General features: G+C 35.0%; 1 protein-coding gene across 1 annotated transcript; it reads right to left on the bottom strand.

Moving 5' to 3' along the window:
• Positions 1-1,272: 1,272 nt before the first annotated feature.
• Positions 1,273-1,755, bottom strand: LOC107815863 (protein AGENET DOMAIN (AGD)-CONTAINING P1-like). Its single transcript, XM_016641507.2, has one exon. The coding sequence runs from the start codon at positions 1,753-1,755 to the stop codon at positions 1,273-1,275; it is 483 nt and encodes a 160-aa protein (XP_016496993.2).
• Between the last annotated feature and the right edge of the window lie 14,554 nt (positions 1,756-16,309).

Raw genomic sequence — 16,309 nt, 5'->3', positions numbered from 1 at the left:
ATCTCTTCTTCTTAATTCTTGTGGTTATTTGCAGTCAAAGAAGAATTAATATTTATTGTCTAACTTCGAGTGAGCATCTTTCTACCAGTACTAATTTGTCATTCTATTATTCGTTTCACTAATTAAAATATGATATGTCATTTTTTTGGCTAAATCTTGTTCATCAAAAAGTATGTACTAAAATTGTTTTTTTCTTCAACAGGTACATGAAAGTGTAAATTTATTCAAGAGCAACTTTATCAGACGAGTGGTTACATTAGTGTTTGAGGAAGCAGTTACTAAAATTATTGTATTTCGATTCGACCTCATGTTGTTGAATAAATTTTATTTTATTTCAGTGTTTTAGTTTACGGAGTTTGTAATGAATATTATCTCAATGTAGTATTAGTTCTTAATTATGTGATCGTCGGTGAAATTTTTTGTTGTTACCTTCCATTTTTACTATGTTATTTCCATTTAGTAAATGATAAATTCTGGAATTAAATGGGAAATTAGATAAATACTACTTATAAATAGTAGCACTGCGGATTTTAATGTCATCAAATATTCATCGAATTCTAGTGACAAAGATATTATGTGTCCGAGAATCATCCTTTTAGTAATTTGTATTTTATGATTATTTTAATTTTAAATAATTTTGTAAAGAAATATTATTTTTAGTGACAACATAATAGTTTTCAACTACAAATTGTAAATTATTCTTGTAAAAGCAAAGCTGTCACTATTTTATATATTTAGGGACGAAATATTTTTTGTACATAAAAGGTAGTCTTTAATGACAAAATAACGTTGATTTAACTACGAAATATATATAACTTTAGAGACATTTGATATTGTCACTAATTAAACTAAATAGTTAGCGACAAGGTAGTTTCGTCGGCATTGATAATCTTTTTAGTGACAAAAGCACGCTATTAACGACGAATATTTTATACTTTTTTTGGCGAACAAGTTCGTCACAAATACTAGGCATTTGGGAACGAAAAATATTTTCGTCCCTAATATAACTTGATTTAGTGACGAACCACCAAATTGTCTTTGTATACTTTTGGTGACGGTGTTTTTGGGACGAATAATTGACGAATTATTTTTTGTCTCAAAAGATTTTTTGTGACAAAATATGACTTTTAAATGACAAAATAGTTCGTCATTGATAATCAAATTTGTTGCGGTGAATGAATCACTCGGCTAAACGAATACAAATAAATGAATATTTCCCCTATAAACACTATTTTTTTTCTTGAAAAGAGAGTTAATCTCTTGAAACCAAAATCAGTATAAGTCAAAAACTCCTTCCTTTTTCCACTTGCCATTGGACCATTCTTGATGAAATCTCAAAACTTCAGGAGGATATGCAACTTTATCAGCAGTTGTAGGGAAATAAACATAATAATTTCCTCCAATTTTTCCAGTTATAAATCCAAACCACCAACCATCATTATCAAATGCATCAACCATATCATACAAACAAAAATTATTTTCCGGCAAATTTTCTTGTTTTTCAGGTGGCGTTGGACGGACTTCGCCGACAGTAACAATCTCCTCTAATGGCGCAGAATTATCATCTGTTAATAGAGTTTTGTACTTGACTTTATAATGATAATCACCAACAAAAGAAACAATAGTTGCTGTGTAGTAAGAACCAATGAAACCATATTCATGACTTGCTATTTCAACTTCATCTCCCTTTTGAAATGGTATTTTTCTTGTTTCTTGTTTCTTGAATGCTATTGTGTTTGATGCTTTTAAAAGCATTGTTATTCTTGATTGGTGTTTCTTTAAATCACTGTGTGTTTTGGTAATTGGAGACATTGTGATTTTACGAAGAAAAGGAGATTGATTTTTGTTGAATGAAAAAGTGAGGAACTTTGAGACGTTGCAACTGAATTTATAGGAAGAGAATTTTGGTTTTCCTATGGTGAGTAGGAATAGGAATTGTGTCATGTTTTCTTTTGGTTTTTCCTTGAATGACTAGAATTGGGAAATCTAGCTTTTATTAATTTTATTTTCCTATTTTATTAAGGTGACGTTTGGTTCAAATATTAAAAAATAGCTTTGCGCACAAGAAAGACAAATGTTTCCTAATTTATTTTACGTTCCTAATTATATTAGGAGTACAACTTTCCTAAAAAATGGTTGCAGCTGCTTGTTGTTGATAATAAGTAGTAATACAAAATTAAATATGAAAAAGCTGTCAATATAGGTTTGAGAAGAAGAATCCAACTCATATAAACGATAAAGATGAGGAAGAGATAGGAAACGATTTAATATTGTGGTATGGAGTCATCATATGCAAATGTATTCGCTCAGCCTAAAAATTTAGTTACTGGAAATTGGTAATTTTTTTTTCCCACCAGGTATCCAGGATCCACATTGGAGAGGATTAAATTCGAATTCGCGCCGGGAAGTTCTACATTAGGGGTAAGCGCTCTCTAACAAAGGTGACTCCATACCCAGGGACACTCGAACTCGAAACCTCTGGTTAAAGATAAATGAGTACTTAACAATCCACCACAACCCTTGTTGGTACTGGAAATTGGTTTCGATATGTTTCGATATATAAGATATCGTAATAAGTCATTTGTATATGCAAACGAATATTGCCTCTGCTGCGCCATCTTTAGTTTCTTTTTTTTTTATTCCCCTCGCCTCTGATTCCTTTTGATCTCCCTTTGTTGGAGCTATTGCTCCTTTAGTGACTCAAACCCACGACCTTGAGGTTGTAGGTGGGGGATGCTGAACATCTAAGCCTGGCAAACGGGCCGGGCCCAGGCCTAAATGGTCCTAACTGGGCCGGTCCTATGTGGGCCTGGACTTCGTGGGCCGGGCTTAAACAGTCCCGGGCTTCATGGGCTTTTGGAGGTAACCGGATCAGGACCGAGACTATTCATAAATCTATACGATATTAAAAGCACGAAAGCCCTTAACGAAATGTCGTTCGCCTTTTTTGCCCTTTAAAATTTAATTTCACATTAGACAAAATAGTCATTTAATTATTCTAATATTAAAACTTTAATCTATACACTATATTAAAAGCACGAAGGCCCTTAGCGAAATGTCGTTCGCCTTTTTTACCCTTTAAAAATAAATTTCATATTAGACAAAATAGTCATTTAATTATTTTCCTAATGTTTAGGTGTTCTAAATCAACTAAATTTTGTGCATTTTATTTTCCTAATATTTAGGAGTTCCAAATCAACTAAAATTTTGCATAATAAATATTCCTTGTTTGAACTTCTCTGGACTCTAATGAGGCCTAACGTATGCAATAAGCATGAAAAACTAAACAAAATATTTTCTTTTTTGAGAATAAGCAAACTTAAGGCTTAGAATTGGTAGTAGATTGCTTCTTTGGCAATGAGAAATTTTATTTTTGATGTTCTATTTTTGGTATAAAAATATTCAGCTTTCAAATAATCTTTTCTAAATATATTTACTTTTACCAAAGTAAGAAAAAACAAGAAGCCCAAACAATTAATATTCTTTAATTACAATTAGTACAAAAAATTGTTAAGCAAAATTGTAATTAAGATATAATAGTAGAGAAGTTAATAGTTGTAAAATAGTTATCTTTAGATTTTACATTGTTACTTATTAAATTGTTTTCTATGAGCTATAGGGGTGGGCATCGGTCGGTTCTGTTCGATTGTGAATATTATCGGTTCTTCATATCGGTTATCAATTTATAAATATACTAATCCATAACCGAACCGATAAGATATCGGGTATCGATTAATCGGTTATTAATCCTTATCGGTGGGTTATCGGTTTACCTGATAAGAATAAAAACTATCCAAAAAATTCATGTTTGTATTATAGAAATCGTGACCATACTATTAAGAGAAAGGAATTGAATTTTTGCTCTTAAGATAAGAGATATTAAATTTCAACTTAGAAAATAAAACTTTCTTTGCATTTGAAAATTCCAATGAATGATCTCAATTTTCAAAGTTATAAGTTAATAGGAGTAAGGGATAAGACATTCAACAATCTAATCTTACTAACTATGTCACTGCGGGCGGGCATAATTCACAGGAAAATAATAAAATCCTAATCTTGTAAATACTAAAGAGTCAGTGCAACAAAAGAAACAAATAGAAAAACTAAAAATTTGAACAATTAATTCTCTAAAGTTTAAAACTAAAAATCTTAATTGAAAAACTACAATGAGAAATTCAGAAAAGTTTAAAATTTACTCTAAGAATTAAGGTCAGAAGATGAAGAGTAATTGTCGAGAGAATTGAGAGAATGAAGCCATAAGATGGTTTTATATACTTAGTGGGTAAAATTATAATTCTGATAAAGCTTATTGAGCTATCGGTTAAACCGTTAATAAAATTGGGCAAACCGAGACCCGAACCGATAATCCATTAGTCAAATAACATTAAACTGTTATCAAACTATTTATCCAATAACCTGATATCGATAACCCAATAGCATTTTATCGGTTCGGTTTATCGGTTATACCCGATATATGCCTGTCACACCTCCTTTTTGCGCGCCCGGCCCCGAAGGGTTAAATGCGCGAGGGGAGTTTTTTCCAATTTAAGTGACAATATTCGAAATGGGATTATTTATTTAATTCAGAGTCGCCACTTGGGAAAGGTTTGGCTTTTGGTGTCCCAAGTCACCGGTTTATCTTGAATCCCAAATCGAGGAAAATATTCGACTTATTCGACTTTTCCAAATGAAGTCTGCGAACCAGAAATTCTAAGTAAGGAATTCTGTTGACCCGAGGGAAGGTGTTAGGCACCCTCGAATCCCGTGGTTCTAGCACAGTCGCTTAAATTGTTATAATGGCTAAATATCTGATTTAAATACATGTTATGACTTATGTGCTTTTATTAAGTTTAAACCGCTTTTATTATTATCATTTATTTTTATAGAATTGCAACGTCGTGAAAATGCATCTCGAACCACGTCACAATCAATGCACCCGTGGTCGTCAACACATTTTGACTCCGTTGAGACTTGGATTTGGGTCACATCAATGTGCACCCGTGTTTAAGAAGGTTAAATTATTAAAGGTGCTCCTAAAGCAACTAGTGTATTGTTACTTTTGGGAAAGGCCATGAAGTCTACTAAACGGCCTGTCCTGAATTCTAAATATTTATTATGTTTAGTTGTTGAGGGCCCCGCAATTTCGCATTTTTTATTTGGCGAGGCTCGTCTCTATTTTAGAAAGGATATCCTACAGTGGTTACATTTCTAATGCATTTGTCTTTAAAACGAGAAGGAAAAAAGATACATGCTAATTTAATTATATGCTTTGGCCTAAAACGGATTCTTATTAATTTCTGTTTAATTGTTTACAAAGTGAAGAGGCGTCGTACCTTGTGAAACGTGCGAGATTGACCGAATGCTATACTTGTATCCAAACATTTCTCGAATCGAACTTAACTAGACTTATTTAGGCTAGATTAAGGGATTAAACGCTAGGCATTATTACTAATGGGGATTCGAACGTGCTTCTATATATTGCCTAGCGGTCCTGATAAAAGAACTAAAATAACACAGAACATTATTGTGTAAGGTGGAAATATTCTATCCTATGCATGTCATTATAGTTAAATGGGAATCCAGTCGAAAATTCTATGCCAATTATCCATACATTCTACGTATTGTATCAGTACATCTTGTACTAACAAACAACTATAAACTAAGATGCAAGAGGCTAAAACTTGATTAAGTATTAACTAACTAATCTTTCGCTACTGAATTACGCACTAATCAATTTATACAAAAGAAGTCAATATACCATGAACATTACAAAACAGACATCTAAATTTCTTCAAACTCCTTTCATTTCATGCTTTCGAACTGTTACAGTTAACACCAAAAATGGGACTCGAAATGTGTACCTGAATGCTGAAATGCAAAGAAGAAGTGAAGCAGAAGAGTCAGCGGCAGCAGATAGCAGAATAGCAGCAGCAGCAACAAAACAAAATAATTGGAGTAGAACCAAAATCCCAGCTAGACCAAATCCCAGAGTGAACCAACAAACAACCAGCAGACTCAGTTGGATTTAGAAGAAATCATGTATTGGACAAACAGGTCAAGACCATTGAAATCAAGACAGCAAGAAGAATGCAATTTATAGTTTTGTCTGTCTGTGTTATCAAACAGAGTTCTTTCCAGTTTTCTGCTTTTCAGAACTGCAACCCTCAATCTCCAAAACTAAATTTTTCTATGTGTATTCTCTCTTTCTCTGTCTGTGTGTGTGTATCTATGTCTATCTTAAAGTCTGTATGCCTGACTTATGTGTGTATGTGTATGTATTTTTGCTCTCCTCCTCTTGGGTCTATCTCATGTCCTCCCTAATCTTTTATGTCCCCCTTTTATATGCCTAAAATCAAACCCTTAACAGCCTCTTTGGACAATCAGAACACCCTCCCATGTGCTGCCTTTCTTTTCAGTTTCTACTTAATAAATAAAAACAAACCCCCATGATATTCCCTTGGCAGGCTTACCTTTTTAGTAATGTTTATTATTTCTGAAACTTAAAGCAGAATATGGGCAGGAGAATGTAATCTGACAACATGTGCTGTCAAATTACTTTAGACTTAATAAAAACCTTTATGCAGGACACAGGTTGTGCATAATGCACATGTGGTGCATAAGTGCACATGTTGTGCACAAGTGCACATGCCCTCCAATTCAGAACTGTAACTAAACAAAACAATCCTTTTACATTTTTGATTCAAAATAACAACTATAAGTAAATAAACTCAGTTCCTAATTGATTCAAGAAAATGTGTCCAGAAGCAAATCGATTGGTTATTGTTTAGACAGTTAAAACTAATTGACGACACATGTCGACTCGACTATATTAATCATAACATGTACAATCGTAGCCAAAATCAGACATTTAACAGTATCAAGCACATGATTTGAATTGTACTGACTAAGCAGAATTGTACTCGAGGAATCAGTTAATCAGTTCAAATTTGAAATTCAGCTAATTGCACAACACATACATACATACACATTATCAGAACAAGTAGAAGAAGGACTCAATCAAACACCGAGGTTCAGGCAAGGTGGAAAGGACACAGTTGGTAAAATTCAAAAACACAAATTTCACAAAACATGAACAGCCTTTTAAACAACACATGGACTAAAAAAAATAAAGAGAAAACAAAACTTACCTTAAAACTTTGAAAGAAGGAACAGAAAATCCAAAAATTGCACATCAGGGCCGTTTGTTATTATTTTATTTCTTTTGGAGCGATTGTCTCGTAAAACAAAAATCACGTGCTCACAGCTGCCCCTTTTTGTTCGGAAACACGAAGAGTTTTCGTGCAAAGATAAAGTGAGCGGATATGAGCGATTTTTGCCTATGGACTACTCCGTGTGAAGCATTTTTTGAAAGATTTGACCGAATCTTTGCTCCGAAGATTTCCTACATATCCTGGGCTAAACAGGAATCAGGTCAATGTAGTTCGGGAAGCTTCGGTAGCTGGGACTACCATGGGATTGCAATGCTTGCTGTTACTGCTGTTGCTGTTGTCACCTGCTTTACTGACCGCCTTATTACAACCAAAGAAAAATTGAAACTGAACTAAATACTTATATGCATGTCAACTGCTAGTTACAAGATCCCTATCTATGATTCTTTTGCGACTTGATCATGGGTCTTAGCTGATTTTGCTTGGAGACTTCGATCCGAATCTTGATGCTTGCGAGTTGTAGGTGTTTGTTTAACCTCAGGGATACTCAGTGAGACGTGACTGGCAGAGTTCTGGACCTTAATCAAATCTTGGAATGATCCGCCTTCCATTTTCTCCGGTATCTCGGGACATCTTCCTTTTGTCCTTTTCTTTTTTTTTGGATTCTGAGTTGAGACTCATCTCGTGGGTCATTTCGATTCGTATGGCTCGAGGTTAGACCTGCGGGAGAAAACAAACAAACGAACGAAATTTTCTGCCCCAGTTTCACTAGGAAAATTTCGTTAATTATTCGCCAGGAAGTTCATAAAATTGAGGAAGAAAGATAAAATGCTCAGTTCAGGGTTGGAGCCCTAATACCGAATAGCTGGGGAGAAGTTCAGTTTTTAGAATTGAAACTCTAATACTGACCAACTGGGGAAAAGTTCAGTTTAGGGTTTTAAAAACCCTAATGCTGACTAAAGGAAAAATTCAGTTTAGGGTTTAAAACCCTAATACTGGTTGCATGGAAAAGCTCAGTTTAGGGTTTAAAACCCTAATGCTGGCTGAATGGAAAAAAATTCAGTTTAGGGTTTAAAACCCTAATGCCGGTTGAATGGAAAAATTCAGTTTAGGGTTTAAAACCCTAATGCTGATTGCATGGAAAAACTCAGTTTAGGGTTTAAAACCCTAATGCTGGCTGAAAGGAAAAAGTTCAGTTTAGGGTTTAAAACCCTAATGCTGACTAAAGGAAAAATTCAGTTTAGGGTTTAAAACCCTAATGCTGATTGCATGGAAAAACTCAGTTTAGGGTTTAAAACCCTAATGCTGGCTGAAAGGAAAAAGTTCAGTTTAGGGTTTAAAACCCTAATGCTGACTAAAGGAAAAATTCAGTTTAGGGTTTAAAACCCTAATGTTGATTGCATGGAAAAGCTCAGTTTAGGGTTTAAAACCCTAATGCTGGCTGAAAGGAAAAAAGTTCAGTTTAGGGTTTAAAACCCTAATGCTACCTAAAGGAAAAATTCAGTTTAGGGTTTAAAACCCTAATGCTGATTGCATGGAAAAGCTCAGTTTAGGGTTTAAAACCCTAATGCTGGCTGAAAGGAAAAAGTTCAGTTTAGGGTTTAAAACCCTAATGCTGACTAAAGGAAAAATTCAGTTTAGGGTTTAAAACCCTAATGCTGATTGCATGGAAAAGCTCAGTTTAGGGTTTAAAACCCTAATGCTGGCTGAAAGGAAAAAGTTCAGTTTAGGGTTTAAAACCCTAATGCTGACTAAAGGAAAAATTCAGTTTAGGGTTTAAAACCCTAATGCTGATTGCATGGAAAAGCTCAGTTTAGGGTTTAAAACCCTAATGCTGGCTGAAAGGAAAAAGTTCAGTTTAGGGTTTAAAACCCTAATGCTGACTAAAGGAAAAATTCAGTTTAGGGTTTAAAACCCTAATGCTGATTGCATGGAAAAGCTCAGTTTAGGGTTTAAAACCCTAATGCTGGCTGAAAGGAAAAAAGTTCAGTTTAGGGTTTAAAACCCTAATGCTGACTAAAGGAAAAATTCAGTTTAGGGTTTAAAACCCTAATGCTGATTGCATGGAAAAGTTCAGTTTAGGGTTTAAAACCCTAATGCTGGCTGAAAGGAAAAAGTTCAGTTTAGGGTTTAAAACCCTAATGCTGACTAAAGGAAAAATTCAGTTCAGGGTTTAAAACCCTAATGCTGACTGCATGGAAAAAGTTCAGTTTAGGGTTTAAAACCCTAATGCTGACTAAAGGAAAAATTCAGTTTAGGGTTTAAAACCCTAATGCTGACTGCATGGAAAAGCTCAGTTTAGGGTTTAAAACCCTAATGCTGGCTGAATGGAAAAAGTTCAGTTTAGGGTTTAAAACCCTAATGCTGACTAAAGGGAAAATTCAGTTTAGGGTTTAAAACCCTAATGCTGATTAAAGGAAAAAGTTCAGTTTAGGGTTTAAAACCCTAATGCTGACTGATTGGAAAAGTTCAGTTTAGGGTTTAAAACCCTAATGCTGGCTGAAAAAAGTTCAGTTTAGGGTTTAAAACCCTAATGCTGACTGGTTGGGGGTAATGTTCGAGAATGCTAGCTAACCTTTTTTTTTGGATTTTCTTGTTTTAGTAGAAGATGAAAGGAAGTCTCGTGGAAACTTACCTTTCGAGTGAGTTCCTTATTGCCAAGATATTTCTTGTACCCATGTACCTTCTTCTTTGGGCGACATCTGCTTCTTGCACGGTTGTCTTGGATTATACCTGTTTCAACTTTTCAGACAAAGAACAATTGTTAGTTTGGAAATGACGGTCGGTTCGGTGACCTTGATCGTTCCCAGTTGCTTTGTTGCGTCCTCATTCCTGTTGCGAAATCCTGCCATTGATTTGATTCAAATGGCGAAACTCTTTTGACTGCTCAGGCTTTGTATGTCCAGATTCTGTGATGATTTGCCTCGTAAGGCTCTTTTTTTTTTGTATGTCCCATCTTGCTTGGAGATTCTCAACGGGGATTTTATTGGGGATACTCTGTGGGGATTTGTACAAAAGGAAGCTCTGTGGGGGGAATATTTACAAAGTGGATTCTTTGTGTGGATTTTTGTACAATGGGGCATGCTGGGGATGTGCTGGGGAAATTCCAACGGGGATTTTTTTTTTTATATATTGGGGAGACTCTGTGGGGGATTGTACAAGGGGAGACTCTGTGGGGATTTGTACAGAACGGACTTGCTGGGGATTTGTTGGGGCATGTTGTGCACAAGTCCACATGCCCTCCAATTCAGAACTGTAACTAAACAAAACAATCCTTTTACATTTTTGATTCAAAATAACAACTATAAGTAAACAAACTCAGTTCCTAATTGATTCAAGCAAATGTGTCCAGAAGCAAATCGATTGGTTATTGTTTAGACAGTTAAAACTAATTGACGACACATGTCGACTCGACTATATTAATCATAACATGTACAATCGTAGCCAAAATCAGACATTTAACAGTATCAAGCACATGATTTGAATTGTACTGACTAAGCAGAATTGTACTCGAGGAATCAGTTAATCAGTTCAAATTTGAAATTCAGCTAATTGCACAACACATACATACATACACATTATCAGAACAAGTAGAAGAAGGACTCAATCAAACACCGAGGTTCAGGCAAGGTGGAAAGGACACAGTTGGTAAAATTCAAAAACACAAATTTCACAAAACATGAACAGCCTTTTAAACAACACATGGACTAAAAAAAATAAAGAGAAAACAAAACTTACCTTAAAACTTTGAAAGAAGGAACAGAAAATCAGCTTGTGTTTGAACCAACCCTTTTTAAAGTTGAACGGACTTTAATCGAAGGGTTTCTCAGATGAGAAACACTTCGATTAAGGTCCATTAGACCCTAACCTCTTGGCTTAACAGGCACAGACCAGGCTTGGGGTTTTTAGGTTTTGTGGAAGGTAGATTTGGAACTTGGGCTTCCATGGTTAGATTCGGACCAAACCAAGCATGGTTTGGTCACGAGGGGGGTCCGAGGATTGTCTGGTATGAATCTAGGGCAGATCGGTGTAGATCGAGTTTTTCTCGAATCTTCAAATGAAGATTCGAGGACCTGGAGGATGATTCGAACTAAACGGTCAACAGGTCCATGTTCAGGGGGTGAGATGGTCCTATGGTGTTAAGGTGAAGGCCACCGGCGTTCATGCCGCCAGCTTTCATGGTGAAGAATACAGGGGCGGCTTAGGGTTTGGAGGGGAATGGGATGAGGACGAAGGCGGGGTCTTGGATAGGGGGCAGGGTATGGTAGGGGGCTTATATATGGAATGGGTGGGTTGATCTCAGCCGTCGGATCAATCGAAATCAATGGCTTGGATCTGAAGGCTTAGGAGAAACGGTGTCGTTTCATCTAAAGGGGGTTTGGGTTGGTCCGGGTAGAAATGGGTCGGGTTCATCATGGGTTATGAGGAAGTGATCTTGGCCGTTGATCAATCTGAGATCAACGGCCCAGATCAGGCAAGGTTAAAACGACGTCGTTTGGATGTTTTTGAAGTAGGCTGGTCTGGACCGGGGCAAGCACAGGTTTTGGGTTGGGTTGTGGGGTTTGGGCCTCAGATTTTGCAATGGGAATTGGCCCAAACTTAACTAGAAACAAGTTTCAAACCCCTCTTTTTTATTTCTAAAATTTTTTTAAACATACAACCTAATTAAACTAAAAACTAAACAACATTAATCAACACTTAATGTATTTATTACACGCATACATAAAAAAAATGTTAAAAGTAGGTAAAATTAAACAAGGCAAACAAATCAGGACAAAAAATGCGTATTTTTATAATTTTGCTATTTAACAAACCGGATTACGGTTCAAATTACGCATGACATCTATATTTTTGTATTTTGTTTTGATAAAAAATAAAAATGGGCAAAAATCATAAATAATTAACAAAGTGCCATGTAAAATCCAAAAATTGCACAGCAGGGCCGTTTGTTATTATTTTATTTCTTTTGGAGCGATTGTCTCGTAAAACAAAAATCACGTGCTCACAATGCCCAACCCTAATTAGTTATAAAACCAACCTCATCATTTCTAAAGACAAAAAGACCCAATTTTTCAAATTATTTGATTTATCTTTGTTAATAAAAGTACTTTATGTTATTTGTTTGTTTTCAGTATTAGGCTATAAAAGTAACAATAATTTTCATAGATACTTCTATAGAATTTCTCAGAAATCACAATAAGGTATATGAGGACTTTTATTGGCAAAATTTCTTTCCCATTGAGCTAATAAAATAGGATCATCAGTCATCATTTTCAAGAACTTGTATTTTTTCTTTAATTTTAATTTTATAAGTCAAAATATTTATATTTATTTTTAAAATTATGTATTCAATGATCTGGGTATACGCGCAAAGCGCGTACCCTAAGACTAGTAGATGAAAATACGTTATAGTATAACAATAATATTAATCCCCTGGCCTGTCTGATTTAATAGTCATAATCTCTTTGGTAGACTCCGGAACAAAAAATAACCAATAAACTACCTAAAGAATCATTTTAATGTGTAAAACAAGAAAAGAGATATATATATATATATATATATATATATATATATATATATATATATATATATATATAAATTTAATTCAAATTTAAAAGATAAAATATTGTAAAAAGATATTCAAAGGAATGCGTTATAATTTTTATTATTATGACATTAACAAAACATGTCCCAATCTTTCTTAGTCCCCCCCCCCTCCCCATGGAATGAGCACAACCAAGGTGCTAATACCACCATTGAGAAGAAAAAGAAATTAATCAAGATGCGCCAAAATACAAGTTACATATTAATTTTACATGGTATCTCTTACAAATTCCATAAATCCATCAAGGTTCGGAGGAATTTTTGTTGGTGGTGGCGGAAAAGAAGATTGTTCGTCACCGCTTCCGGGCGAAGCTTCATCCTCCGCAAGTTCAGCTAGCATTTCTTCGTAAGCTTTGTCTACCTCTGATTGTGATTCAGCAAGTTCAAAATTTCTTCGTTTCGAACAGATCCAATCTCTGAAAAGTACTGATTTTTCCAAGCTCTCTCTCATAGACGCTCTATAATCACCGAGTTGAAGTCTTGCTTGACTGAAAGCGCTCTCCGATGCCACTGTTGAAACTTGAATGGTTAAAATGTCTCGGGCCATCCTTGAAAGGATCGGAACGTGTTTTTTTTTGTCCTTCCACCATTCTAAAAGATTAAATGAGCCGTCAGGATTCACTTCCTCAAGTCCCTGTAACAAATAAACTTCAAGTTCATTTAGTTGTGAACAATCACTAGTGCTACAACCTTGAGAACCCCTGAACACAGTCCAAACAGTAAGTGATCTTACTCCTGCAGTTCTTTTAGATGATTGAGAACTAGAAGAAGGAGTTGGAACATTTGGTCTAGCATTATTTATTTCAATTTGATAAGCACTATAAATAGTTTGAGCATTTATTTTAATTGAGGCTTGTGCGTCCGAAAGTGTAGACAACTCTTCATCTTCAAGTGCTTAACTATTATAAATAGATTGATACCAATATTGAGGACCTCCTAATTTCATAGTAGGATTTAACAAGGCAGCAACACCATAAAAGGAGGAATAGGGGAAAATATTTTTTAAGCTTCTTTCTCATAGAATCAATAGCTTCTTCATAAATTTCTCCACCATCTGAAAAATAAGCAAATAAATTTGTAAGTTCTGCAAGATAAACTACACACTTTGAAATAGTAGGATAACATTACCCAGAAAATTCATTTGTAGCAACATGAAATCTTTCTAAAAAATCTACAAACATTTTAACATTATCCCAATCCGCATTTGTAAGGTGCTCATCATCATCACTTACATGAGCATTAAACGTTGAGTTTATGGGATTTCTATATTCATATGAAACAACTAAACTTTCATGCATGTAATTCCATCTAGTTGGACAAGGTTTATGAACATTTCTTTCTCTTAGGCTAAATTCATCACATCTTTTAAAATATTCTCTAAGTCTAATTCTACGGTTTGAATAAAATAGTTAGTGAAAAGTCATTTTAACCTTTTCAATTTCAACATTTAATATTCTCATACCATCACCCATAATTAAATGGTAAATATGACACATACATCTAACATGAAAAATGTTACTAGTGGTAAATATGACACATACATCTAAATAGTGGTACGCAAGGGTACAATATTAGTGTTACTAGTAGCATTATCCATTGAAATCGACATTATTTTATCACTAAAAATATCTACAAATATCTGTAACCGTGCTAGAAATAAACTGCCTTGTATGACGTGAATTAATTATTCTATAAGCAATAATGCGCTTTTGCATTATCCAGTCATCATCAATCCAATGACTTGTAACAGTAAGATAATCACAGTCATTACTGCTTCTACTAATATCAGTAGTAATAGCAACACAACAATTAATATGAGTAAACAAATAGCAGAAATATTGTTCATATTCATGTTTATATTTATAAATATCGCTCTTTACGGTTGTGCGAGGCTATCCTTTATAAGTAGGATTAAAAATTCTTCTAATATAATGCACAAAGTGAGAGTTAGAAGGAAAACTATAGGGTAAGCACATAACAGTAACTATTTTTTTCTAATTCTTCCCTATCTTTTCTTGGGTCATAATATAAAATACCACCGGTAACAGTGTTAATTCCCAGTTAAAATTAATTTGACCTGGTACTAGGGTCAGGCTGACTAGGTAGACTTGTCCCCCCGGCCGCATCTTTCATTTGATCATATTTAGCTTTATCTTGAGGGATAACTCTTTGCCACAAGTTTTACATTTATCTTTATTTTTTTCTCTTATTTGGATAAAAAATAGCCAAACAAAAGATGTTTCGACCTATTTAGAAGGTTGTCTAGAAAAAGTAGGTGTAGTAACAGGGGGTCAACCTGGGCGTCATTTGGATTAACTTCAACAACATGACTAATGGGTGTATCGTCATTCGGTTGCGTTTTATCTAAATCTATTTCCTGCTCATCTTCTTCATCAATAGTTGGATTACCATGAAGAGAATTCATATATTCATCATCTAAGCGTTCACCACCATTGTGATGACCCAAAAGGTCATCACTTGTTTTAAAAGTAAATTCTACGTTCCAAGGCCTCAAAAACCTCTTTCGGTATTACCTCGATTTGCGTGCACAGTTCGGACGCGTAGCCGAAAAGCTATTATGTGAAAATCTGTAAAACAAATGATGAATTTTGACTTTAAAATGGATTTAAGTTGACTTCGGTTAGAATTTTGGGTAAACGGACTCGGACCCGTGATTTGACAGTCTCGGAGGGTCCATAGGAAAATATGAGACTTGGGCGTATGCCCAGAATCGAATTCCGAGGTCCCAAGCCCGAGAAATAAATTTTTTAAAGAATTCTTTTTTTCTGGATTATTTATGAGTTTTTGAAAATGAAATGTGTTTAAAACTTGATGGTATCAGGCCCGTATTTTGGTTCCGGGGCTAGATATAGGTCTTATATGTGATTTAAGATAAGTCTGTGAAATTTGGTATGAAACGGACTTGAAATGATGTGAATCGAATCGTATTTGAGAAAATTGGAAAATTTGAAGTTTTTAAGAATTTTCATGATTTTGATGTTAAACTCATAGTTGTTAATATTATTTTAGTGATTTAAATGCATGAGTGAGTCCGTATGATGTTTTTAGGTTGGTGTGCATGTTTGGTTTGGAGCCCCGAGGGTTCGCGTGAGTTTTGGATAGGCCACAGGGTGGATTTTTGACTCAAAAAATTGCAAGTTTTCAGGTGGTGTGATCAGGTCTGCAGGTTTCGCAGCTCGCAAATGCGACAAACCTTCACAAATGCGAAGAATGGACCTGACAGCCTGAGTCGCAAATGCGATTTCGCATTTGCGAACGGTCTCTCCCAAATGCAATGATGAGTGGAAAGCTGAGTGGATCACAAATGCGACATTTGCTTCGCAAATGCGAAAGTCCAATTTTCTGAGGGGTTCGCAATTGCGAACCCTGGTCGCAATTGAGACATCAGAGACCTGTAAGTTCATAACTTAGACACATTTCAACCATTTTTCACTCTTTCAAAACCAAAACACCCTATGACGATTTTTCAAAGGCAACTTCTTCTCCAAATCGATTGTAAGTTAATTTTAACTCAT

This window comes from Nicotiana tabacum, chromosome 16 (assembly GCF_000715075.1).
Source record: "Nicotiana tabacum cultivar K326 chromosome 16, ASM71507v2, whole genome shotgun sequence".
Taxonomy (NCBI): Eukaryota; Viridiplantae; Streptophyta; class Magnoliopsida; order Solanales; family Solanaceae; genus Nicotiana; species Nicotiana tabacum.
The sequence above is the reverse complement of the archived record's forward strand: the minus strand, read 5'-3'. Positions and strand labels throughout refer to the sequence as shown.

What these genes read in the sequence shown, in the direction of transcription:
- LOC107815863 (XM_016641507.2), bottom strand. Translation starts at nt 1,755, where the DNA reads ATGCTTTTAAAAGCATCAAACACAATAGCATTCAAGAAACAAGAAACA.